This window comes from Somniosus microcephalus, unplaced genomic scaffold (genome assembly GCF_052327205.1).
Source record: "Somniosus microcephalus isolate GS21.2 unplaced genomic scaffold, FLI_Smic_1.0 unresolved_chr2, whole genome shotgun sequence".
Lineage (NCBI taxonomy): Eukaryota > Metazoa > Chordata > Chondrichthyes > Squaliformes > Somniosidae > Somniosus > Somniosus microcephalus.
In genome coordinates this window covers 9,917,899-9,945,253 of record NW_028225180.1, presented here as the reverse complement: position 1 = coordinate 9,945,253, position 27,355 = coordinate 9,917,899, and the positions used below count along the sequence as shown (strand labels likewise).

Here is a 27,355-nt window from a genome sequence, read left to right as displayed (position 1 = left end):
GCTCCGTGGTAAAGCTCGTCACTGACGTAGATTGAAACGGTTAGAGACGCCCTAAAGCCCTGTTTCTCTCCCAGTTGCATTCTCCGGGCAGGATATATATCGGGTGTCTTCAGCTGTTGTGAAGGAAACCGTTGCAGCGATTGTTCAGGGCCCATTCGGCAGCCATTTTTGAGTAGGCCCCAGCTGTCCTGCTCCTGACAGATGGCTCTTAATGAAGTTCATCTCGGAGGCAAGGGACAAATTCCTCTCCTGGCTTCAACGCCACCCCCGATTATCTGACGGAACAGTTCTGACCTGCCTTCAATGAGGATTGTATCTCCCAAGACCGCCTACCTCGTCCCATCCACTGCTCAAGCCTTCCTCATCCCTTTGTGACCTCCAGACTCCGACTATTCCGACCTTCTCCTGGCCATCCTCCCATCTTACACCCTCCGTCAACTTCAGCTCATCCAACACTCTGCTAGCCTCGTATCCTAACTCGCACCAAGTCCCGTTCACCCATCACCCCCCACTCCCCGTGCTCGCTGACCTACATTGGTTCCCATTCCAGCAACGCACCAATATAACATTTTCCACCCTCGTGTTCAAATCCCTCCGTAGACTCGCACCCCCCTCCCCTCCAATTCCTATCTCTTCAAGCCCCTACAACCCTCCCTATCTCTGTAACCTCCTCCAGCCCCTACAACCCTCCCTATCTCTGTAACCTCCTCCAGCCCCTACAACCCTCCCTATCTCTGTAACCTCCTCCAGCCCCTACAACCCTCCCTATCTCTGTAACCTCCTCCAGCCCCTACAACCCTCCCTATCTCTGTAACCTCCTCCAGCCCCTACAACCCTCCCTATCTCTGTAACCTCCTCCAGCCCCTACAACCCTCCCTATCTCTGTAACCTCCTCCAGCCCCTACAACTCTCCGAGATCTCTGCGCTCCTCCAATACTGCTCTCCCGCGCATCCCCCGATTTCCATCGTTCCACCATTGGCGGCCGTGCCTTCAGCAGCCTGGGTCCTAAGCTCTGGAATTCCCTCCCTCAACCTCTCCGCCTCTCTCCCCTCCTTTAAGACTCTCCTTGAAACCTACCTCTTTGACCGAGCTTTGGATTGCCAATCCTGATATCCCCTTATGTGGCTCGGTGTCAAATTTTGTTTGATAATCGCTCCTGGGGATGCAAAAGGCACTATATAAATGCAGCGTGACTGATCAATGCAGAATGAGACGGTGTGGGGACAGGAGTGCCGGTCGCAGACCTTTTACTTTCTGGGACATGGGTTCATGCCCAGCCGATATCGGTTCTGTCAGAGGACGTCTAAACCTTCGCCCCCCCCCACCCACCTATCACCACAGGCCAAAGATTGTGGGAATGTGCGGAGGGAGAAGTGAGTGGAAGGTTGGTAATTGGGAGCCGAGTTGCAGGGACGAGAGTGTGACAGCGCGGGGATCTTACGATAACCCTGGTTACGATTACGGGCGGAGTGCTGGATGTTTCGAGTTGCGCTGAGTCATGTTTTTCAATCTTGCTGTGTAGTTTGGCTTAGAATGTTGTGGCTGCGAGGGCCCCCCCCCCCCCCTCTCCAAAGACTCGAGCCCCGTAATCCAGGCACTGTGGGAGGGGCAGTACTGAGGGAGCGCCGCACTGTCGGAGGGAGCAGTACTGAGGGAGCGCTGCACTGTCGGAGGGGCAGTACTGAGGGAGTGCTGCACTGTCGGAGGGGCAGTACTGAGGGAGTGCTGCACTGTCGGAGGGGCAGTACTGAGGGAGTGCTGCACTGTCGAAGGGCCAGTACTGAGGGAGCGCTGCACTGTCGGAGGGGCAGTACTGAGGGAGCGCTGCACTGTCGGAGGGCCAGTACTGAGGGAGCGCTGCACTGTCGGAGGGGCAGTACTGAGGGAGTGCTGCACTGTCGGAGGGGCAGTACTGAGGGAGTGCTGCACTGTCGGAGGGCCAGTACTGAGGGAGCGCTGCACTGTCAGAGGGGCAGTACTGAGGGAGCGCTGCACTGTCGGAGGGCCAGTACTGAGGGAGCGCTGCACTGTCGGAGGGGTAGTACTGAGGGAGCGCCGCACTGTTGGAGGGCCAGTACTGAGGGAGCGCCGCACTGTCGGAGGGAGCAGTACTGAGGGAGCGCTGCACTGTCGGAGGGAGCAGTACTGAGGGAGCGCTGCACTGTCGGAGGGGCAGTACTGAGGGAGTGCTGCACTGCCGGAGGTGCCGTCTGTCAGACGAGACGCTCAAATATTGAGCCCCAGGACACCGGAGAGAAGTCCCCTCTGCTCTTGTAATAGTGGCCTTGGGATCTTTTACGTCCACCTGAGGGGGCAGATGGGGAGAGAGATGGTGGGAGCTGCTGGTGTTGATTCATTCAAGTGTGGGTTTGACTGATGGCGCCCTGACAACATGTTTGGGGGGATACAATATATGAGTAATTGGAGATGGTGGTGTGTGGTGTGTGTAGCATGGCTTGGGGTGGAACTGGTGACCTTGGACCTCTGGTTCCCCAAGCTCTCCAATCGCCGGGGTCTGCCGCCCCTCATGTCTGGGTCCGATGTAAACTCATTGATGAGAGATTGGTTGCTCGGCATAGTCAACAACATCATTATCATTGTATCGTGCGATTACTCGATGGTAGAAGGTGAACTCGTGGTCATTCTCTGTCTGTCTGTATTTTCCCCTCTCCCCGCCCCCCCCCTCTCTTCCCCGCCCCCCCTCCGTCCCTCTCCCCCGCCCCCCCTCCCTCCCTCTCCCCCGTCCCCCCTCCCTTTCTTCCTCCCTAGTGTTGGTGGTCCCAAGTAGCTTCAAGACCTAACCTTTCTATCTTTTTTTGTCTGTGTTCCCGTCTCTACTTGTAGCTCTCCTCTTCGCCTTCTGATGGTGGCGGGCGACCTTTCCTCTGATCCTTCTCACCTAGGCACGACCCTATCCTAAGCCTCGGAGACGATCGACCCTACACCCGTACCTGAGCAGGTGTGTATGCCTCCCTTCGCCAGATGTTGTGATTATAACAGCTGGGGCTGCAGCTAAAGACGCTCATCAGACTGACGGTTTGCACCAAGCGTTACGATAACGACAGCGGGTCGCGTTGATAACCGCGCCTTTTATAGCAGTAAAACGACCCCAGGCGCTTCACAGGAGCGATTGTCAAACACAATTTGACCCCAAGCCACACCAGGAGATATTAGGACAGGGGACCCCCAAGCTTGGGCAAAGAGGCAGGTTTTAAGGAGTGGCTCCAAGGAGGGGAGAGAGAGGCGGAGAGGTTTAGGGAGGGAATTCCAGAGTTTAGGGGCCCGGGCAGCTGAAGGCACGGCCGCCAGTGGTGGAGCGATGGAGATTGGGGGATGGGCAAGAGGCCAGAATGGGAGGAGCAGAAAAAGTGCTTCCCTGCTTTAAGTTGCTAAATGTCCTGCCTTTCGACCTGTGCTGAGTGAGTCTGATCTCACACCCAGTGTGGTACTGAGCCCCACACACACACAGAGCAGGAAAGGCCCAGGCTCCATCCCCGGCCTGTGCTGAGGTGAGTCTGATCTCACACCCAGTGTGGTACTGAGCCCCACACACACACACAGCAGGAAAGGCCCAGGCTCCATCCCCGGCCTGTGCTGAGTGAGCCTGATCTCACACCCGGTGTGGTACTGAGCCCCACACACACACACACAGCAGGAAAGGCCCAGGCTCCATCCCCGGCCTGTGCTGAGTGAGCCTGATATCACACCCGGTGTGGTACTGAGCCCCACACACAGAGCAGGAAAGGCCCAGGCTCCATCCCCGGCCTGTGCTGTGTGAGCCTGATCTCACACCCGGTGTGGTACTGAGCCCCACACACACACACACAGCAGGAAAGGCCCAGGCTCCATCCCCGGCCTGTGTTGAGTGAGCCTGATCTCACACCCGGTGTGGTACTGAGCCCCACACACAGAGCAGGAAAGGCCCAGGCTCCATCCCCGGCCTGTGCTGTGTGAGCCTGATCTCACACCCGGTGTGGTACTGAGCCCCACACACACACACACAGCAGGAAAGGCCCAGGCTCCATCCCCGGCCTGTGCTGAGTGAGCCTGATCTCACACCCGGTGTGGTACTGAGCCCCACACACAGAGCAGGAAAGGCCCAGGCCACACAATATAAGATATAGGAGCAGGAGTCGGCCATTCGGCCCCTCGAGCCTGCTCCGCCATTTAATAAGATCATCACTGATCTTCTACCTCATCTCCACTTTCCTGCCTGATCCCCATACACCTCATTTCCCTTAATATCCAAAAATCTAACGATCTCAGTCTTGAATATACCCAACGACTGAGCCTCCACAGCCCTCTGGGGTAGAGAATTCCAAAGATTCACCTCCCTCTGAGTGAAGAAATTTCACCTCATCTCAGTCCAAAATGGCCGGCCCCTTATTCTGAGACTGTGACCCCTGGTTCTAGACTCCCCAGCCAGGGGGAAACATCCTCCCTACATCTACCCTGTAAGAATTTTGATGGTTTCAATGAGATCCCCTCTCATTTTTCTAAACTCTAAGAGAATATAGGCCTAGTCTACTCAATCTCTCCTCATAGGACCATCCCCCCATCCCAGGACCCACTCTGGTGAACCTTCGTTGCACTCCCTCTATGGCAAGAATATCCTTAGGTAAGGAGGCCAAAACTGTACACAATACTCCAGGTGTGGTCTCACCAGGGCCCTATATAATTGCATAGGGGAGGGGGCGGATTTGAGGGGAGTATAAATTTTTCCAATTCTGTTGTTTTTTTTTTTTGCAAAGATGATGGTGGTGGAGGGGCTAGCAGTGAAATCAGTTTCTGAAGCCGTGCGCTCGAATGCCGGTAAACGGAACAAAGGTTGTGGGGGCCCCATCTTCTCCCGTTGGGCGGGGGCAAAGATGAAGGAGCCTCTCCCATGACTGGCCACCCAATTGTCCTTTCCTGATGCGGGGGGTTGGCAGGAGAACGAGTGAACGATGAATTAGCGCGGCCTCAGTTAACGCTTTGCATCTCTTGACCTCTTGCACTCTGACCTTTGCTCTTTTACTCCCTCTCTCTTTTTTGTCCCTCCCTCCCCTCTTCTATCTCAATCTCTCGCTCGTGTTTCTACTGTCGAGACCAGACCGTGGGGGCGGGGTGGGGATGTTTTTATTTTCATATATATATACACACATATATATAAATAAAAAGAAATCATTCGCCCCCTCCTCCCGCCCCTAGGGGGGCGACGCCATGGATGACTCGGACGTCGAGTCGACGGCCAGCATTCTGGCCTCCGTCAAGGAGCAGGAGGCCCAGTTCGAGAAGCTGACCCGGGCGCTGGAGGACGAGAGGCGGGGAGTCTCTCAGCAGCTGCAACGCGTGAAGCTGGGGCCGGAAGGAAGCGGTCCCGCCGTCACCAACGGCAACGGGACCCTTAGTTGGCGGCGGCAGGTAATCCACGTTCAATCCGGGCCGATCGCAGACTAACCCCCATCGCCATCTTGGATTGGCCTCGTCATCCCATTCCATTCCATTCCACCCCCCGTCTCCCAGTTTCCATTGACAGCTTCCCCCCCGCCCGCCATCTTTACCCCTTTCCTCATCTTCCCATCCCTACGGAAATGAATGAAGCCCTCTCTTGAGTTGCCTCGTGATCCTGTTCAGTGAGGAGCTGAGGCAACCTGCAGCTCCCCGGTTCCAGCCCCCACCGCCCGCCCTGGGGTAAGCGTTACCCATGCCAGTGGGCGCCCAAACCCTTTGCTCTCATAAGTTGGCGCCTCAGGTTTCAGATGTTAGCGGAGGAGTAACCCTGGCTGTGCGTGCCCCACTTTATACCCAGTGTCAGCATTGAGCGCTCCCAGGGCAGGTACAGCATGGGTTAGATACAGTGTAAAGCTCCCTCTACATTACCCTGGCAGTGTGTCCCCCACTTTATACCCAGTGTCAGCATCGAGCGCTCCCAGGGCAGGTACAGCACGGGTTAGATACAGTGTAGAGCTTCCTCTACATTACCCTGGCAGTGTGTCCCCCACGTTATACCCAGTGTCAGCATCGAGCGCTCCCAGGGCAGGTACAGCATGGGTTAGATACAGAGTAAAGCTCCCCCTACACTGTCCCATCAAACCCTCCCAGGTCAAGGACAGCACGGGTTAGATACAGAGTAAAGCTTCCTCTGCACTGTCTCACCAAACACTCCCAGGGCAGGTACAGCACGGGTTAGATACAGAGTAAAGCTCCCTCTACACTGTCCCATCAAACACTCCCAGGGCAGGGACAGCACGGGTTAGATACAGAGTAAAGCTCCCTCTACACGGTCCCATCAAACACTCCCAGGGCAGGGACAGCACGGGTTAGATACAGAGTAAAGCTCCCTCTACACTGTCCCATCAAACACTCCCAGGGCAGGTACAGCACGGGTTAGATACAGAGTAAAGCTCCCTCTACACGGTCCCATCAACATTCCCAGGGCAGGTACAGCACAGGTTAGATACAGAGTAAAGCTCCCTCTACACTGTCCCATCAAACACTCCCAGGGCAGGGACAGCACGGGTTAGATACTGAGTAAAGCTCCCTCTACACGGTCCCATCAAACACTCCCAGGTCAGGGACAGCACGGGTTAGATACTAATCCAGCTGACTTTCACGGTTGTGCTCAGTCACTCCGCCCACCCAGCACCCTGTCTTAGTGAATTCCTCTCCGCTGATTGTCAGCCCAGTTCCCTCCAGACTCTGTGTCTCCACCAAGGGAGTAGTCTTGACAAAGTCTCTTGGCTTGTTGAAGGGCACATTTGAAAAGATTAATGAGGAGATGCGGAAGGAATTCCACTGGTACCCCGTTGAAGGTCACTCTCTCTAATCGAGGCAGCAACGGAAGCATTGCCTCTGCTACCAGCTCTTCTCTGAACTTGCGATAAAAATAGCCAAACTGGTACATTTTTGACATTCATCCAATTTCATTATTCATTCAGCAGTTCATTCTAACAAGCAAAAAAAAAAAAACACCCATTTCACATAACATAGCATTGGTGTGCTTTTGAGTGTTCCAGTTAGATGTTTAACTGCGTCCTAAATCTGATTTGCGAAATGTGGCGAAGCTGCTTCCGGTGGCAGGAGGGTTGGTAACCAGAGGACACCGATTGAAGGTAACTGGCCAAAGGACCAGAGGGGGAAATGAGGAGAAATGTGTTTTATACGCAGCGAGTGGTTGTGATCTGGAACGCGCTGCCTGAAGTGGGGGTGGGGGGAATGCAGATTCAATCGTGACTTTTTCAAAAGGGAAATTGGATAAATACTCGAAGGGAGAGAGTGTACAGGGCTACAGGAAACCGCAGGGGCGTGGGATGAGCTGGGCCGCTCTACCAAAGAGTCGGCGCAGGCACAATGGACCGAACGCCCTCCTCCTATGCCGCCTCGGTCTGCGATTCTCCAGACAAGTGAGTTTCTGCATGTTTGGAGGGCATGGATTGGGGCTGGGTGCATTGGACTTCCATACAATGGGAGAGGACAGGAAAGGGTTTGATTCTTTGGCATTATTGTACTGTGGGGATTTGGCCCATTGGGATTGTGTGGAAAGGGAGTGAACGGTAAAGGGTTTGGCCCGTTGGGATTCTGCACAACTGAAGTGAATGGGAAGTGGGTCCATTGGGATTTTGTACAATCGGAGTGAATGGGAAGAGGTATGGGCCCATTGGGATTCTGTAGAATGGGACTGAATGGGAAGTGGTTTGGTCCATTGGGATTCTGTACAATGGGAGTGAATGGGAAGAGGTATGGGCCCATTAGGATTCTGTGCAATGGGAGTGAATGGGAAGGGGTTTGGCCCATTGGGATTGTGTACAATGGGAGTGAATGGGAAGGGGTTTGGTCCATTGGGATTCTGTACAATGGGAGTGAATGGGAAGGGGTTTGGGTCTATTGGGATTGTGTACAATGGGAGTGAATGGGAAGGGGTTTGGGTCCATTGGGATTGTGTACAATGGGAGTGAATGGGAAGGGCTTTGCTCCATTGGGATTCTGTACAATGGGAGTGAATGGGAGGGGGTTTGGTCCATTGGGATTGTGTGCAATGGGAGTGAATGGGAAGGGGTTTGGGTCCATTGGGATTGTGTACAATGGGAGTGAATGGGAAGGGCTTTGCTCCATTGGGATTCTGTACAATGGGAGTGAATGGGAGGGGGTTTGGTCCATTGGGATTGTGTGCAATGGGAGTGAATGGGAAGGGGTTTGGGTCCATTGGGATTGTGTGCAATGGGAGTGAATGGGAAGGGGTTTGGGTCCATTGGGATTGTGTGCAATGGGAGTGAAGGGGATTGGTCCATTGGGATTGTGTACAATGGGAGTGAATGGGAGGGGGTTTGGGTCCATTGGGATTGTGTGCAATGGGAGTGAATGGGAAGGGGTTTGGTCCATTGGGATTGTGTACAATGGGAGTGAATGGGAAGGGGTTTGGTCCATTGGGATTGTGTGCAATGGGAGTGAATGGGAAGGGGTTTGGTCCATTGGGATTGTGTACAATGGGAGTGAATGGGAAGGGGTTTGGTCCATTGGGATTGTGTGCAATGGGAGTGAATGGGAAGGGGTTTGGTCCATTGGGATTGTGTGCAATGGGAGTGAATGGGAAGGGGTTTGGTCCATTGGGATTGTGTGCAATGGGAGTGAATGGGAAGGGGTTTGGTCCATTGGGATTGTGTACAATGGGAGTGAATGGGAAGGGGTTTGGTCCATTGGGATTGTGTGCAATGGGAGTGAATGGGAAGGGGTTTGGTCCATTGGGATTGTGTGCAATGGGAGTGAATGGGAAGGGGTTTGGTCCATTGGGATTGTGTACAATGGGAGTGAATGGGAAGGGGTTTGGTCCATTGGAATTCTGTACAATGGGAGTGAATGGGAAGGGGTTTGGTCCATTGGGATTGTGTGCAATGGGAGTGAATGGGAAGGGGTTTGGTCCATTGGGATTGTGTGCAATGGGAGTGAATGGGAAGGGGTTTGGTCCATTGGGATTGTGTGCAATGGGAGTGAATGGGAAGGGGTTTGGTCCATTGGGATTGTGTGGAAGGGCGGGGCTGGGTGTGTTGAGTCTCTTGTGTTAGGCTGTAATTACCAAACTTGTCGTGACTAATATCTCAGCGCTTTAACATTCCTCTTTCTGGTATAGTTACTGATTAACTGCTCGGTAAACAGCACTTTGCCCTGTGCTGCACAAAGAGTGAACTATACTCTGAGCAGCAAACTGGCGGGAGAAGGTGATGCACAAAGTAAGGTCTTTCTGTGATTACCATGGGCCTCCAGGATGCTGATCACTGAGTAAGGATGCTGCCTTTCAGTGCAATCGCAGTACCTGCTGCATAGACACGCTGGAGGCTAATTTGTTCAGAGATCAAATATTTGTTTGTCTCTCAAACGTTTCAATGCAATTGCAATGGTCCCGACCCCTTCCCACTCATTCCCATGGTACACAATCCCAATGGACCCAAGCCCCTTCCCACTCATTCCCATGGTACACAATCCCAATGGACCCAAACCCCTTCCCGTTCACTCCCATTGCACAGAATCCCAATGGGCCCACACCTCTTCCCATTCACTCCCATTGTACAGAATCCCAATGGACCAAACCACTTCCCATTCAGTCCCATTCTACAGAATCCCAATGGACCCAAACCCCTTCCCATTCACTCCCATTGTACACAATCCCAATGGACCCAAACCCCTTCCCATTCACTCCCATTGTACAGAATTCCAATGGACCAACCCCTTCCCATTCACTCCCATTGTACACAATCCCAATGGACCAACCCCGTCCCATTCACTCCCATTGTACACAATCCCAATGGACCCAAACCCCTTCCCATTCACTCCCATTGTACAGAATTCCAATGGACCAACCCCTTCCCATTCACTCCCATTGTACACAATCCCAATGGACCCAAACCCCTTCCCATTCACTCCCATTGTACAGAATTCCAATGGACCCAAGCCCCTTCCCGTTCACTCCCATTGTACAGAATTCCAATGGACCAACCCCTTCCCATTCACTCCCATTCTACACAATCCCAATGGACCCAAACCCCTTCCCATTCACTCCCATTGTACAGAATTCCAATGGACCAACCCCTTCCCATTCACTCCCATTGTACACAATCCCAATGGACCCAAACCCCTTCCCGTCCACTCCCATTGTACACAATCCCAATGGACCCAAGCCCCTTCCCATTCATTCCCATTCTACACAATCCCAATGGACCAACCCCTTCCCATTCACTCCCATTGTACACAATCCCAATGGACCCAAGCCCCTTCCTGTTCACTCCCATTGTACACAATCCCATTGAACACAATCCCAAATGAGTGAGCCACCAAGGACCCAGGTTTTATTTGCGGTGTGAGCTGGCGCATGGGTAGTAGAGGAGCGTCAATCTGCCTCAGTGTCCCCTGAGATTGGGGGGGTGGGGGAAGTAATGGGGCCAGCGTTCCTGATCCTGATCGATATCCAGCAAAAGCCACACGAGTTTGAAAGGGCGCACTGGGTGAGAACAGATTGGGATTGACCTCCCCGACCCCGCCACATTTGCACAGCCTATGCATTAAGACTGTGCGTTTGGAAGTGGCGGTGTGTTAACTCCTTCCGTGCGATTCTGTGCTAATGATTCTTCATCGCTCAAGAAACAAAATACTCCCATGTATACAGCGCTTTTCACAACCTCAGGACGTCTCAAAGCACTTCACTGCCATCTTCTTTTTGAAGTGTAGTCAGTGGCTGCCGCGTTTCCCTACATGACGACAATGTGTGCACAGCAAGCTCCCACGAACAGCAATGAGATAAATGCTCAGATAATTTGTGTTTTTTTTTTTCCCCCAATATGATGTTGGTTGAGGGATATAAATATTGAGGCCCCAGGATATAGAAACATAGAAGATCGGAGCAGGAGTAGGCCATTCGGCCCCTCAAGCCTGTGCCGCCATTCAATGAGATCGTGGCTGATCATCCAAATTCAGTACCCTGTCCCTGCCTTCTCCCCATATCCCTTGATCCCTTTAGCCTTAAGAAATATATCTAACTCCTTCTTGAATATATTTAATGAATTGGCCTCTACTGCCTTCTGTGGTAGAGAATTCCACAGGTTCACCACTGTCTGGGTGAAGAAATTCCTCCTCATCTCAGTCCTAAATGGTTTACCGCTTATCCTCAGACTGTGACCCCTGGTTCTGGACTCCCCGACCATCGGGAACATCCTTCCTGCATCTAGTCTGTCTAGTCCTGTTAGAATTTTATAAGTTTCAGTGAGATCCCCTCTCATTCTTCTAAACTCCAGCGAGTATAAGCCCAATCGACCCAATCTCTCCTTGTACGTCATTCCTGCCAGCCCAGGTATCAGTCTGGTGAATCTTCATGGGGAGAACTCCCCCTGCGCCTCTTCCAATAGTGGCCGAGGGAATCTTTTACGCCCACCTGAGACAGGAGGGAGGCCCTCGGCTTCATCACTTGGCACGGAAGCATTTCAGAGCAATTCCCCAATCATCGTTTTATTTACCGAAGCGCAGTGACTGTGGTGTGCGTGTGTGCGCGCGCAAACGCGGCAGCCATCTTGCAAGCACAGCACGAGCTCGCGAACGGTACGTGAGACAGGTGACCCATTTGCGGGGTGGGAGGGTGGGGTGGGTTGTCGGTCGAAACGTGAACATTTGGCCACTTTTCATGTCCCAAGGAAGCCTCGCAGCCAATGAATTACTCTCCCATGTGAAATGAAAAGCGTCTTCTAGCCAGAACGCGGCAATCCAGTTTGGTATATGCCCAGTTGATCTGTTTTTGGCGGTGTTGGTTGAAGTGGAATAAATATCGTCACTGACACAATCTGCTCTCCGTAGATTTGACTAGTTGTCAGATCAGGGAGGAATTCCTTTATATTTGGGCAGGGCAAAGGGCGAGAAATTCGGTGGTTTGGCCCCTCCCAATAGTGCCTCTGGGGGGGGGGCGCTTGGAACTTGGCGCCCGAGCGTGGCGATTTTAGTGCCGCTCGCGAAATTGACCAGTCCGTTTTGCGGCGGCGCTAAACACTACTGCCACGATCTCCCGCGCCCACAGATCGTTATGTCAAGTCAAGCGTGCAACGCCCCGGACCGGATATTGAGTGACGCCCCCTCTGCCTTAGCGTCTGCCGCTAGGAGCGATGGGTAGAGGGGATCGTTGTCAAGCCGGGAAGGGGCTTGGGGGAAGCGCTGTTTAAAGGCGGGCGTGTCCTGCCTATCTTAACGCTGTCCTAAGGAGTTTTGTCTTGGGCAGTCCCTCGGAACCGAGGATGACTTGCTTCCGCATTAATGCTGAGTTCTCAGGTGACTGATGAGTCCAATGCGGGACCTACAGTCTCTGTCACAGGTGGGGCAGACGGTGGTTGAAGGGGCGGGTGGGTTGGGGTGCTCGGGTTGACTTGCGCTTGGCCTCCGCTTGCTCCCGGCGAAGAGACTCGAGGTGTTCTAAGAGAGAGGAGGAGTTTTGGCCCTCGGCACCACTTTTGAGGTTGCTAAGCACCGAGCTCTTTCCCTGGGCCTGTCCATTAGTGCTTCCAACACAATTACTTTCGAGGTCTCTCCAGGCCGAGATTCAAGGCTGCAGGGAGTGACTGGCCAGCAAGATGGATCCATCCTCCCCTTTCAGAACTGGACGGCACCAGTCTGTCTGGCTTCCATGGTAACTGGCAGCGCTCTGAGGTAGCGCCTCGCTCCCTGGCGTTAGCGCCTTGAACGGTGTGTAGCGCCTGATTTAGCGCTCAAATCACCTCCAGGGGGCGATAGAGGCGAATTTTGCAGTCGGAGGCGCTAATTAGCGCCGGGCGCTAAACTTTGCGCCCGGCCGATATTAGCGCCTCAAACGGGGGCGATACTGAATTTTTTCCCCCAGAATTATTCTTGCACTCGTACAACATAACCCACCCGGACCGCTCGGTGTGACACACTCCCACAACAACCACCTGCATTTATATAACGCCTTTAATGTTGTAAAACATCCCAAGGCGCTTCACAGGAGCGATTGTCGAACACAATTTGACACCGAGCCACTTCAGGAGATATTAGTACAAAGCTTGGTCAAAGTGGTAGGTTTTAAGGAACGTCTTAAAGGAGGAGAGAGAGAGAGAGAGAGAGAGAGAGGTGGAGAGGTTTAGGGAGGGAATTCCAGTGCTTCGAGCCTAGGCAGCTGAAGTCATGGCCGCCAATGGTGGCGCGATTAAAGTTTGGGGATGCGCAGAGGTCTCGGAGGGTTGTGGAGATGGTGGGGGAGGGGGTGAGGATTTGGAAATAAAGACTTGAATTTCTATAGCGCCTTTCACAAACACCGGACGTCCCAAAGCGCTTTGCAGCCAATGAAGTACTTTTTTGAAGTGGAATCGCTGCTGTAATGTAGGAAACGCGGCAGCCAATTTCTGCGCCGCAAGCTCCCACAAACAGCAATGTGATGACCAGATTATTTATTTATTTATTTATTTATTATTTTTTTTAAAGTGATTTGAAGGCTGTATATTGGCCCCGAACACCGGGGATAACTCTTTTTTCCCCCCCCGACCCCCCCGCTTTTCGAAATAGTGGCCGTGCGATCTTTAACGTGCACCTGAGAGGGCAGATGGGGTCCTAGGTTTAGCGTCTCATCCGAAAGACTGCCCCTCCGACAGTGCGGCGCTCCCTCAGTACTGCCCCTCCGACAGTGTGGCGCTCCCTCAGTACTGCCCCTCCGACAGTGCGGCGCTCCCTCAGTACTGCCCCTCCGACAGTGCGGCGCTCCCTCAGTACTGCCCCTCCGACAGTGCGGCGCTCCCTCAGTACTGCCCCTCCCACAGTGCAGCGCTACCTCAGTACTGCCCCTCCCACAGTGCAGCGCTACCTCAGTACTGCCCCTCCCACAGTGCAGCACTCCCTCAGTACTGCCCCTCCGACAGTGCGGCGCTCCCTCAGTACTGCCCCTCCCACAGTGCAGCACTCCCTCAGTACTGCCCCTCCGACAGTGCGGCGCTCCCTCAGTACTGCCCCTCCGACAGTGCGGCGCTCCCTCAGTACTGCCCCTCTGACAGTGCGGCGCTCCCTCAGTACTGCCCCTCCGACAGTGCGGCGCTCCCTCAGTACTGCCCCTCTGACAGTGCGGCGCTCCCTCAGTACTGCCCCTCCGACAGTGCGGCGCTCCCTCAGTACTGCCCCTCCGACAGTGCGGCGCTCCCTCAGTACTGCACTGGGAGTGTCAGCCTGGATTTTTGTGCTCGAGTCTCTGGAGTGGGATTTGAATCCACAACTTTCTGACTCGGAGGCGAGACTGCTACCCACTGAGACTGGGCTGACACGTCAACTAGAATGAGAAAACTAAAATGAGAATTTTAAAATCGAGATGTTGCTGTGCCAGAAGCCACTGTGGGTCAGCGAGCCCGGGGTGGGGTGGTTGCGGGGAGAGGGTGCGACGGGTGAACGATTCTCCGTGCGAGTTGGGTGAGCTCAGGTTTGCGGAGGGTGGGAGATGGGAGGCCGGCCAGGAGTGTGTCGGAATGGTCGGGAATCCGGAGGTAACAAAGGGCACGGAACGAGGGTTTCAGCAGCAGATGGGCCGAGGCGGGGGCCGAGGCGGGCGATGTTACGGAGGTGGGAGTAGGCGGTCTCGGCAGAGGAGCGGATCTGGTCTCGGAAGCTCACCTCGGGGGTCAGATACGACACCAAGGCACAATACCACCCTCCCCTGTGGCACATTTCGGCCTGTGTGTTATCCTGTATGCCGCATAACCCACCCCGAACACCTCTGTGCCTGCGTGTGTGGGGTCGTATGTGTGCGCACTGAACTAAGGCGAGGGCAGAATCTGGCTTGTCCACGGTGAAATATTCTGACACACTCGTGAGATCCTGGAAGGGAAAGTAGGCAGGCAGGGCGTAGAGGTAGTGGGAATTATTGGCTTCAGGAGGAGATGGGACTCAACCCTGCGAGATATTCTGTGTGTCGTTTCTCCCCACCCCCCTCCACTGTTAACACTGACGAGACTCTCTCTCTCCTTATTTTTATCGGCTCCAGACGCAGAACGGACTATCACCTGGCAATGTTGAGAGCGACCAACTGCTGTTAGCCGACTCCCGTGTGAAAGGACCACAGGTAGGTGACGAGGCCTCCCGCGCGAATTATCCTCCCTGCCGACTTCACTTCTCCCCGAGGCGCGCTCTCTCTCTCTCTCTCTCTCTCTCTCTCTCTCCCCCCACAATCTGGGGCTTGGCCTTAATCTTTCACTCAGCATTCTCGAATTTAAAATAGAAAATTCCCAAACACGCGCGCGCACACACGGAGCAGGAAAGGCCCAGGCTCCATCCCCGGCCTGTGCTGAGTGAGCTGATCTCACACCCGGTGTGGTACTGAGCCCCACACACACACGGAGCAGGAAAGGCCCAGGCTCCATCCCCGGCCTGTGCTGAGTGAGCTGATCTCACACCCGGTGTGGTACTGAGCCCCACACACACAGAGCAGGAAAGGCCCAGGCTCCATCCCCGGCCTGTGCTGAGTGAGCCTGATCTCACACCCGGTGAGGTACTGAGCCCCACACACACAGAGCAGGAAAGGCCCAGGCTCCATCCCCGGCCTGTGCTGAGTGAGCTGATCTCACACCCGGTGTGGTACTGAGCCCCACACACACACACAGAGCAGGAAAGGCCCAGGCTCCATCTCCGGCCTGTGCTGAGTGAGCCTGATCTCACACCCGGTGTGGTACTGAGCCCCACACACGCACAAAGCAGGAAAGGATTAGGATTATGTGGGATATACGGCACAGAAATAGGCATTTCGGCCCAACCAGTCCATGCCGGTGTTTATGCTCCACTCGAGCCTCCTCCGGTCTTTCCTCATCTAACTCTCAGCGTAACCCTCTATTCCCTTCTCCCTCATATGCTTGTCTAGCCTCCCCTTAAATGCATCGATACTATTCACCTCGACCACTCCCTGTGGGAGCGAGTTCCACATTCTCACCACTCTCTGGGTAAAGAAGTTTCTCCTGAATTCCCTATTGGATTTCTTGGTGACTATCTTATATTGATGGCCTCCCGTTCTGCTCTTCCCCACAGGTGGAAACATTCTCTCTCTATCCGCTCTATCAAAACCTTTCATGATTTTAAAGACCCCTATTAGGTCACCCCTCAGCCTTCTCTTTTCAAGTGAGGGTCTACCCATCCTTTCTTGATGGGGATACCCTCGCATTTCTGCTATCAGTTGATCTGGTATTCGTTGAGTATATTCAAGACAGAGATCGATAGATTTTTGACTATTAAGGGAATCGCGGGATATGGGGAGAGTGCAGGAAAGTGGAGGTGAGATAGAAGATCAGCCATGATCTCATTGAATGGCGGAGCAGGCTCGAAGGGCCAACTGGCCTATTCCTGCTCCTATTTCATATGTTCTTATGTTATCATCCAGTATAGAAATATAGAAAAATAGGAGCAGGAGTCGGCCATTCGGCCCTTCGAGCCTGCTCTGCTATTCAATATGATCATGGCTGATCCTCTATCTCAATACCATATTCCCGCTCTCTCCCCATACCCCTCGATGCCTTTTGTGTCTAGAAATCTATCAATCTCCTTCTTAAATATATTCCATGACTTGGCCTCCACAGCCTTCTGTGGTAGAGAATTCCACAGGTTCACCACCCTCTGAGTGAAGAAATTTCTCCTCATCTCAGCCCTAAATGTCCTACCCCGTATCCTGAGACTGTGACCCCCTCGTTCTAGACCCCCCCAGCCAGGGGAAACATCCTCCCTGCATCCAGTCTGTCCAGCCCGGTCAGAATTTTATACGTTTCAATGAGAGCCCCCTCTCATTCTTCTAAACTCTCGTGAATACAGGCCTAGTCGACCCAATCTCTCCTCATACGACAGTCCTGCCATCCCAGGAATCAGTCTGGTGAACCTTCGCTGCACTCCCTCTATGGCAAGTATATCCTTTCTTAGGTAAGGAGACCAAAACTGCACACAGTACTCCAGGTGTGGTCTCACCAAGGCCCTGTATAACTGTAGTAAGACATCCTTGCTCCTGTACTCAAATCCTCTTGCAACGAAGGCCAACATACCATTTGCCTTCCTAACTGCTTGCTGCACCTGCATGTCTGCTTTCAGTGACTGGTGTACAAGGACACCCAGGTCCCTTTGTCCATCAACATTTCCCAATCTATCACCATTTAAGTAATACTCTGCCTTTCTGTTTTTCCTACCGAAGTGGATAACTTTACATTTATCCACATTGTACTGTATCTGCCATGTATTTGCCCACTCACTCAACTCTGAGACTGTGACCCCGTGATCTAGACTCTCCAGCCTGGGGGGAAACTCTGTCAAGCCCTTTAAGAACGTTATATGTTTCAATGAGATCACTTCTCGCTCTTCTAAACTCTATGGGCTTAGGCTACTCAATCTGGGGCCAATATTTATCCCTCAACCAACATCACTTGCTGCTTGTGGGATTTTGCTGTGTGTAAATCTCAACCAACATGACTTAAAAGCAGATTACAGGAAACTTTGTGATATCCGGCACCGACTGGACCGGCGTGTTGCCGATCTATCAAAACTGCCGGACGTACAAAGTTAATGTTGAAGCACACGGAGGTTTTCATCTCCGTATCTGACAACAAACACTGTTGCTTAGCAACAGCTTCTAAAGAGTCGGCTGCAGCTGCAAGCGTCTCTAGCTGAAGCTGTTGCTATAGCTACAGACCTTGCAGTGGCTGACTGGGGGGGAAAAAAAAGAACGAGATCTAAAAAAAACTTACAGAAAACGGCTCCTGATTTTTGCCGTTAGATCGAGTATTCCGGACATACAACCTCCGGATAAACCAAAGTTTCCTGTATGTGGTACATACGAACATACGAATTAGGAGCAGGAGTCGGCCACTCGGCCCCTCGAGCCTGCTCCGCCATTCAATAAGATCATGGCTGGTCCGATTACTCCACATTCCCGCCTATCCCCGATAACCTTTCACCCCCTTGCTTACCAAGAATCTCTCTACCTCTGCCTTAAAGATATTCACAGACTCTGCTTCCACGGCCCTCTGAGGAAGAGAGTCCCAAAGACTCACGACCCTTTGTGAGAAGAAATTTCTCCTCATCTCTGTCTTAAATGGGCGACCCCTTATTTTTAAACAGTGACCCCTAGTTCTAGATTCTCCCACAAGAGGAAACATCCTCTCCACATCCCCCCTGTCCAGACCCCTCAGGATCTTCTATGTTTCAATCAAGTCACCTCTTACTCTTCTAAACTCCAGCGGATACAAGCCTAGCCTGTCCAACCTTTCCTCATAGGACAACCCGCCCATTCCAGGTATTAGTCTAGTAAACCTTCTCTGAACTGTAATGTAATGTAACACATTGCTGTTTGTGGGAGCTTGCTGTGCATGAAATCCGGCTGCTATGTTTTCCTGCATTACGACAGTGACTATACTTCAAAACAGAAGTACTTTATTTGTCTGTGAAGCCCTCTGGGACATCCTGAGGTGGGGAAAGGGGCAGTATGAATGGGAGTTCTTGAATTCCCACTGTGGGAACGGCCTGAGGGGGAGTGGGTAGGCCACAGTGAGGTCCGTGCACATGCATCCCATCTGGGAATCACAAGACGGTGATCGGGAACACTGGCTTGTATCATTTTTATTTTTCACCCTCCCTAACCCAGACTGAGGGCCAATTGTGCCCCGCATGGGAGGTCGGCTAGCTCGGGACAGGCCGGGGATGGAGCCTGGGCCTTTCCTGCTCTGTGTGTGGGGCTCAGTACCACACCGGGTGTGAGATCAGGCTCACTCAGCACAGGCCGGGGATGGAGCCTGGGCCTTTCCTGCTCTGTGTGTGGGGCTCAGTACCACACCGGGTGTGAGATCAGGCTCACTCAGCACAGGCCGGGGATGGAGCCTGGGCCTTTCCTGCTCTGTGTGTGTGTGGGGCTCAGTACCACACCGGGTGTGAGGTCAGCTCACCCAGCACAGGCCGGGGATGGAGCCTGGGCCTTTCCTGCTCTGTGTGTGTGTGGGGCTCAGTATCACACCGGGTGTGAGGTCAGCTCACCCAGCACAGGCCGGGGATGGAGCCTGGGCCTTTCCTGCTCTGTGTGTGTGTGGGGCTCAGTACCACACCGGGTGTGAGATCAGGCTCACTCAGCAAAGGCAGGGGATGGAGCCTGGGCCTTTCCTGCTCTGTGTGTGGGGGCTCAGTACCACACCGGGTGTGAGATCAGGCTCACTCCGCACAGGCCGGGGATGGAGCCTGGGCCTTTCCTGCTCTGTGTGTGTGTGTGGGGCTCAGTACCACACCGGGTGTGAGATCAGGCTCACTCAGCACAGGCCGGGGATGGAGCCTGGGCCTTTCCTGCTCTGTGTGTGTGGGGGGCTCAGTACCACACCGGGTGTGAGATCAGGCTCACTCAGCACAGGCCGGGGACGGAGCCTGGGCCTTTCCTGCTCTGTGTGTGTGGGGCTCAGTACCACACCAGGTGAGATCAGGCTCACTCCGCACAGGCCGAGGATGGAGCCTGGGCCTTTCCTGCTCTGTGTGTGTGTGTGGGGCTCAGTACCACACCGGGTGTGAGATCAGACTAACTCAGCACAGGCCGGGGATGGAGCCTGGGCCTTTCCTGCTGTGTGTGGGGGGCTCGGTTGTTGCCGTGAATGGGCCGTCTGACGCCGCGACTCTCTGCGCTGTCCCCTGCAGGACCGCCACCTCCAGTACAGCGCCGCTGCCACCGTGATGCAGGAGCCCAGCCCATACATCGAGGAGACGGTGACCGTGGAGGAGGATCCCGACCACGCCGCCTCAGTCATCTCCGTGGAAATGGGGGAGGACGGCACTACCCGCAGGACCGAGACCACGGTTAGTGCGAGAGACTGATCGCCATTGAGCGAGAGAGAGACAGAGAGAAGAGAGACCAATCGCTATTGAAAGAGAGAAAGAGAGAACTGGAAGAAGTGAGAGATGTAACAGGTTTTGTCAACTGGTCAAATCACCCCTTAACCTCCTGAATTCCAGTGAATACACTGTAGTTTTGTTTAATTCCCTGTCCCAATCACACTTTGACCCCTCTGTCCTCTGCCCCCTATACCGTTCAAACAAAGCTCGAGGAACAGCACCTCGTCTTTCGATTAGACACTTTACAGCCTTCTGAACTCTACGTCGAGTCCAACAATTTCAGACAATAACCTCTGCCCCCATTTTTGTCGGACAGCAGCTGTTGATGATTCTGCTGTTCCCATTGACACCTCCTCTAGACCCGTCTTTTGTTTCTCGACTTGTCCCATTACCATCTCCTTTTGTCTTGGCCCATCATCCCTTTAGTGATTTAATCTCTCCCGCCTTCCACCCGGTCACAGACCTTCCCCTTTGTTCTTTCCTCCTCTCCCCACTGTCCCCGATTCTGTACTTGCTTAAATCCTGTTACATCTCTAACTTTTTCCAGTTCTGACGAAGGGTCACAGACCTGAACCGTTAACTCTGTTTCTCTCTCCACGGATGTTGCCTGACCTGCTGAGTTTCCAGCATTTTCTGTTTTTATTCCTAGTTTGTGCCATCTCTCCTTGTCATTTTAATAAAAAATATAAGAAATAGGAGCAGGAGTCGGCCATTCGGCCCCTCGAGCCTGCTCCGCCATTCAATGAGATCATGGCTGATCTTCTGCCTCAACTCCATTCACCGGCCCTATCGCCGTATCCCTTGATGCCTTTACAATCAGAAATCTATCGACTTCTGTTTTGAATATACCCAATGACTGAGTCTCCACAGCCCTCTGGGGTAGAGAATCCCAAAGATTCACCACCCTCTGTGTGAAGAAATTTCTTCTCGTCTCAGTCCTGAATGGCCTACCCTTTATCCTGAGGCTGTGGCCCCTGGTTCTAGACTCCCCAGCCAAGGGAAACATTCTCCCAGCATCCACCCCATCAAGCCCTGTAATAATTTTGTATGCTTCAATGAGATCCCCTCTCATTCTTCTGAATTCAAGAGAATACAGGCCTAGTTTACTCAATCTCTTCTCATACGACAGTCCTGCCCTCCCAGGAATCAACCTCGCGATCCTCGATATTCATTCTGGGGGTGTGGCCATCACTGGCAAGACCAGCCTTTATCGCCCTGGAGAAGGTGGTGGTGAGCCGCCTGGTACAATTGAGCGTCTCGCTCGGCCGTGTCAGCGGGCAGTTAAGAGTCGACCACATTGCTGTGGGTCTGGAGTCACATATAGGCCAGACCCGGGTAAGGACGGCAGATTTCCTTCCCTGAAGGATATTAGTTGGATTTGTTTTCATTAGAGCAAAGGAGGTTGAGGGGTGATTTGATCGAGGTGTACAAGATTATGACGGGTTTGGATAGGCTAGACGGGGAAAGGCTGTTCCCACTAGTTGATGGTACAAGGACTAGGGGACACAGATTTAAGGTTTTGGGCAAGAGATACGGGGGGGATGTGAAGAAAAACTTTTTTTACGCAGCGAGTGGTGAGGACCTGGAACTCGCTGCCGACGGAAGTGGTGGAAGCGGAGACACTCGATGTTTTCAAGGGGAGATTGGATGGGCACTTGGGGGAAATAAACTTGCGGGGCTACGGGGAGAGAGCGGGGGAATGGGACTGACCGGATTGTTCTACAGAGAGCCGGCACCGACTCGATGGGCTGAATGGCCTCCTTCTGTGCCGTTATGACTCTAGTGAAGCAGATGGGTTTCGACGGCAATCTGGCAGGAACATAAGCGGGAGTCGGCCATACGGCCCTTCGAGCCTGCTCCACCATTCAATAAGATCATCGACCTCAACACTTTCCTGCCCGATCTCCATATCCCTCGATTCCCCTAGTTACTGGGTCACCATTACTGGTACTGGCTTTTTACTCCGGATTTGAGTGGGTGCTGAGTGTGTCCAGCATTTTCTGTTTTTACTCCTAGTTTCTGACGTCATCCCTTGTCGTTTAACCCTTGGGGTCCAAACTAAGGAGGCAGTTCAGAGACGATTCACTGGGTTAATTCCAGAGATGAGGGGGTTGACTTATGAAGAAAGGTTGAGCAGGTTGGGCCTATACCCATTGGAATTTAGAAGAATGAGAGGCGATCTTATTGAAACATATAAGAGACTGAGGGGGCTCGACAGGGTAGATGCGGAGAGGATGTTTCCCCTCGTGGGGAAATCTAGAACTCGGGGGTACAGTCTCAGAATAAAGGGTCGCCCTTTTAGAACTGAGATGAGGAGGAATTTCTTCTCTCTGAGGGTCGTAAATCTGTGGAATTCTCTGCCCCAGAGAGCCGTGGAGGCTGGGTCATTAAATACATTTAAGGTGGAGATGGACAGATTTTTGCAAGATAAGGGAGTGAAGGGTTCTGGGGAGCGGGCAGGGAAGTGGCTTTGAGCCCAAGATCAGCCCTGATCGTATTGAATGGCGGAGCAGGCTCGAGGGGCCGAGTGGCCTATTCCTGCTATTTCTGATGTTATGGGAGGTGGGGGTGCAATTAGAGGCTCCTGGGGACCGAATGGGTTAACAAAAACAAAAATAAAATGGCGGCCAGCTGCTGATCTCGAACTTTTCCTTCCCCAGGTGAAGAAAGTGATCAAGACGGTTACCACCCGGATGGTGCACGAGATGCCCGGCGACCAGCTCTCGTTGGATGGCTCCTCCATCCAGGGGGGCTACACCCAGACCCTGGACCGCAAGTTCCGCAGCAACGGCGAGGGCTACCTGGCGCCCCAGGGCAGCTCCACTGTCCCGCGGGGCTACTCCTACCAAGAGGCCTACGGCCGGCCCTCGCCGGCGCCGCGCATCGCCTACCCGGACCCCGGCCTGGACGGCTATGGCAGCCTGTCCCGCGGCACCCGCATCGACCAGCGCTACCAGCCCGCCATCGACGGCTACCGCACCCCCGGCCGGCTCGACGTCTACGGGGCCCAGCCGCAGGTGCGCCAGGGCAGCAACTTCAACCTCAACCAGTCGCACCCGGAACGCTTCATGTCGGAGCCCTACGGACTGGAGGACGACCAGCGCAGTGTGGGCTTCGACGAGCCCGATTACGGCCTGGGGCACGACTACTCTACGGCCAAGCGGTCAGCGACTCCATCCGACCTCCGCACCAGATACCTTCGGAGGTAGATACAGTTTAGAGCTCCCTCTACATTACCCTGACAGTGTGTCCCCCACTTTATACCCAGTGTCAGCATCGAGCACTCCCAGGGCAGGTACAGCACGGGTTCGATACAGTGTAGAGCTCCCTCTACATTACCCTGACAGTGTCCCCCCGCTTTTAGCCCCACCCCCTCGTACACTAACTGTCCGTTCGAAGCCTCGTCCATCCAGTACACTAAATCTCCCATCGAAGATCATCCCTCTAGTACCCCAACTCTCCCATCGAAGATCATCCCTCTGGTACCCTAACTCTCCCATCGAAGATCATCCCTCCAGTACCCTAACTCTCCCATCGAAGATCATCCCTCCAGTACCCTAACTCTCCCATCGAAGATCATCCCTCTGGTACCCTAACTCTCCCATCGAAGATCATCCCTCCAGTACCCTAACTCTCCCATCGAAGATCATCCCTCTGGTTTGGGGGTTCCCGGGAGCCGTGGGCGGGCGGGGACTCGCGGAGGGAGGGTCTGATCTGAAAACCTAACGCTGCCTCTGTTGCCGTTCCAAAAGCAGGAGCTTCGACGACCCGTTGGCCGACGACATGCGCTCGGAGCACGATGCCTTCTACTGGGCCCCACTGGCACAGCCCGAGCGGGCGGGCAGCATGGCCAGCCTGCAGAGCGCCCGCAAGGACCCGGCTGCCTGGCGCCAGCCCGAGCTGCCTGAGGTCATCGCCATGCTCAACTACAAGCTGGACGCGGTCAAGTTGAACGCCGCCGCCTATCTGCAGCACCTGTGCTACCGCAACGACAAGGTGAAGACCGAGGTCCGGCGGCTGAAGGGCATCCCCGTGCTGGTGGAGCTCCTGGACCACCCCAAGAAGGAGGTCCACCACGGGGCCTGCGGGGCCCTCAAGAACATCTCCTACGGCCGGGACCACGACAACAAGAAGGCCATCAAGAACTGTGACGGCGTCCCCTCCCTGGTGCGGCTCCTGCGGAAAGCCCGCGACATGGACCTCAACGAGGTCATCACGGGTACGTTGGGGGGAGGGGGAGGGGGCATGAGAGGAAGGGAGGGAGGGGGTGGGGGGAGGGAGGTGGAGAGAGGGAGGTGGCGGGAGGGAGGGAGGTGAAGCGGGGGACGAGAGGGCAGAGGGAAGGAGCGGGGAGGGAGAGATAGACTGGGCGAGAGAGACAGTGTATCCCCCACTTTATACCCAGTGTCAGCATCGAGTGCTCCCAGGGCAGGTACAGCATGGGTTAGATACAGTGTAGAGCTCCCTCTACATTACCCTGACAGTGTGTCCCCACTTTATACCCAGTGCCAGCATCGAGCGCTCCCAGGGCAGGTACAGCATGGGTTAGATACAGTGTAGAGCTCCCTCTACATTACCCTGACAGTGTGTCCCCACTTTATACCCAGTGTCAGCATCGAGCGCTCCCAGGGCAGGTACAGCATGGGTTAGATACAGTGTAGAGCTCCCTCTACCTGACAGTGTGTCCGCTAATAATTATGTTCCTAGTAAGAAAGGGAAGAGGAGAAATTGGCCGAGAATGTAGGGAGGGAGGAAGTCACAGAATCACAGAAACCCCACAGTGCAGATAGAGGCCATTTCGGCCCAACGAGCCTGCACCGACACATATCCCACCCGATCCCCGTAACCCCTACACCAACACATATCCCACCCTATCCCCGTAACCCCACGTATTTAATCCCCCTAACACTAAGGGTCAATTTTTATCATAGCCAATCAACCTAACCCGCACATCTTTGGACTGTGGGAGGAAACCGGAGCACCCGGAGGAAACCCACGCAAACACGGGGAGAATGTCTGTGTGGAGTTTGCACAGTCACCCGAGGCCGGATTCGAACCCGGGTCCCTGGCGCTGTGAGGCAACAGCGCTAACCACTATGCCACCGTGTCTGTGTTTGTTCCCTCTGACGGACTTTTCTCTCTCTCTCTCTCTCTCTCTCTCCCCCCACCACCCCCCCCCTCTCTCTGATCCAGGTACGCTGTGGAACCTCTCCTCCCACGACGCGGTGAAGATGGAGATAGTGGAGAATGCAGTGCCTGCCCTCTGCGACGAGGTGATCATCCCGCACTCTGGCTGGGAGCAGGAGCCCAACGAAGACTCGAAGCCGCGGCACGTGGAGTGGGAGGGAGTGCTGACCAACACGGCCGGTTGCTTGAGGTACGGTGTGTTGCGCGGTGCCCGGCCTTCAAACCTTTCCTTCCCCCCCCCCCCCCCCCCCCTCTGCGATTTCTGAAAGTTCGCTAGATCAATGGAGCCTCTCTATCTGGGGCTGGGTTGACCACACACCTCCCTCCCCCCAGGTCAAAGGTGTTGGAGTGGTGAAAGGTCAGTGTCTGACCCCACTGACCAGGTCTCCTGCTATCAGAGAAAGAGAGAGGGGGGGGCTACAATCCCATTTTGTCTGGGGCTGGGCTTGATGCCCCTCCCCCCCCAGGTCACCTGAGGGGTGAAGGGTCAGTGGGTTGACCTCTGCCTCGATCCCCAAGTCTGTTTCTCTGTCTATGCTTCTTGCCGCGGGGGTCATGGAGGGGTCACTGTACCCGGGGGGGGGGGGGGGGTGTCAGGAAGTGGGGTCACTCTCCCCGGGGGTGGGGTCACTCTCCCCGGGGGTGGGGTCACTCTCCCCGGGGGTGGGGTCACACTCTCCCGGGGGGTCAGGGGGTGGGGTCACTCTCCCCGGGGGGGTCACGGTGTTCAGTCGCTCTCCCCGCGGATCACGGTGTTCAGACACTCTCCCCGGGGGGTCAGGGGGTGGGGTCACTCTCCCCGGGGGTCACGGTGTTCAGACACACTCCCCGGGGGGTCAGGAGGTGGGGCCACTCTCCCGGGGGGTCAGGGGGTGGGGTCACTCTCCCGGGGGGTCAGGGGGTGGGGTCACTCTCCCGGGGGGTCAGGGGGTGGGGTCACAATCCCGGGGGTCAGTGGGTGGGGCCACTCTCCCGGGGGGTCAGGGGGTGGGGTCACTCTCCCGGGGGGTCAGTGGGTGGGGCCACTCTCCCGGGGGGTCAGGGGGTGGGGTCACTCTCCCGGGGGGTCAGGGGGTGGGGTCACTCTCCCGGGGGGTCAGTGGGTGGGGTCACTCTCCCGGGGGGTCAGTGGGTGGGGTCACTCTCCCGGGGGGTCAGGGGGTGGGGTCACTCTCCCGGGGGGTCAGGGGGTGGGGTCACTCTCCCGGGGGGTCAGTGGGTGGGGCCACTCTCCCGGGGGGTCAGTGGGTGGGGCCACTCTCCCGGGGGGTCAGGGGGTGGGGTCACAATCCCGGGGGTCAGTGGGTGGGGCCACTCTCCCGGGGGTCAGTGGGTGGGGCCACTCTCCCGGGGGGTCAGGGGGTGGGGTCACTCTCCCGGGGGTCAGTGGGTGGGGCCACTCTCCCGGGGGGTCAGGGGGTGGGTTCACTCTCCCGGGGGGTCAGTGGGTGGGGTCACTCTCCCGGGGGTCAGTGGGTGGGGTCACTCTCCCGGGGGGTCAGGGGGTGGGGTCACTCTCCCGGGGGGTCAGGGGGTGGGGTCACTCTCCCGGGGGGTCAGGGGGTGGGGTCACTCTCCCGGGGGGTCAGTGGGTGGGGCCACTCTCCCGGGGGGTCAGGGGGTGGGGCCACTCTCCCGGGGGGTCAGGGGGTGGGGTCACTCTCCCCGGGGGTCAGGGGGTGGGGTCACTCTCCCCGGGGGGTCAGGGGGTGGGGTCACTCTCCCCGGGGGGTCAGTGGGTGGGGCCACTCTCCCGGGGGGTCAGGGGGTGGGGTCACTCTCCCGGGGGGTCAGGGGGTGGGGTCACTCTCCCGGGGGGTCAGGGGGTGGGGTCACTCTCCCGGGGGTCAGGGGGTGGGGTCACTCTCCCGGGGGGTCAGTGGGTGGGGTCACTCTCCCCGGGGGTCAGGGGGTGGGGTCACTCTCCCGGGGGGTCAGGGGGTGGGGTCACAATCCCGGGGGTCAGTGGGTGGGGTCACTCTCCCGGGGGGTCAGGGGGTGGGGTCACTCTCCCGGGGGGTCAGGGTGTTCAGACACTCTCCCCGGGGGTCAGGGGGTGGGGTCACTCTCCCGGGGGGTCAGGGTGTTCAGACACTCTCCCCGGGGGTCAGGGGGTGGGGTCACTCTCCCCGGGGGTCAGGGGGTGGGGTCACTCTCCCCGGGGGTCACGGTGTTCAGACACTCTCCCGGGGGGTCAGGGGGTGGGGTCACTCTCCCCGGGGGTCAGGGGGTGGGGTCACTCTCCCCGGGGGGTCAGTGGGTGGGGTCACTCTCCCGGGGGGTCAGGGGGTGGGGTCACTCTCCCGGGGGGTCAGTGGGTGGGGTCACTCTCCCGGG

General features: G+C 55.4%; 1 protein-coding gene across 8 annotated transcripts in view; it reads left to right on the top strand.

The window, feature by feature from the left end:
* Positions 1–27,355, top strand: part of ctnnd1 (catenin (cadherin-associated protein), delta 1) — a 126,682-nt gene that overhangs the window by 57,300 nt on the left and 42,027 nt on the right. For 3 of the 8 annotated variants that reach the window (XM_085975831.1, XM_085975828.1, XM_085975832.1), the window contains exons 2-8: positions 2,846–2,960; positions 5,094–5,404; positions 14,985–15,062; positions 19,637–19,795; positions 22,492–23,036; positions 23,584–24,050; positions 25,025–25,208. In XM_085975831.1, coding sequence (XP_085831957.1) covers positions 5,204–5,404; positions 14,985–15,062; positions 19,637–19,795; positions 22,492–23,036; positions 23,584–24,050; positions 25,025–25,208 — 1,634 coding nt within the window. In that variant the 5' untranslated portion in view covers positions 2,846–2,960; positions 5,094–5,203. The remainder of the gene's footprint in view (positions 1–2,845; positions 2,961–5,093; positions 5,405–14,984; positions 15,063–19,636; positions 19,796–22,491; positions 23,037–23,583; positions 24,051–25,024; positions 25,209–27,355) is intronic. The other 5 variants (XM_085975830.1, XM_085975829.1, XM_085975833.1 and 2 more) reach the window with 5 other exon arrangements.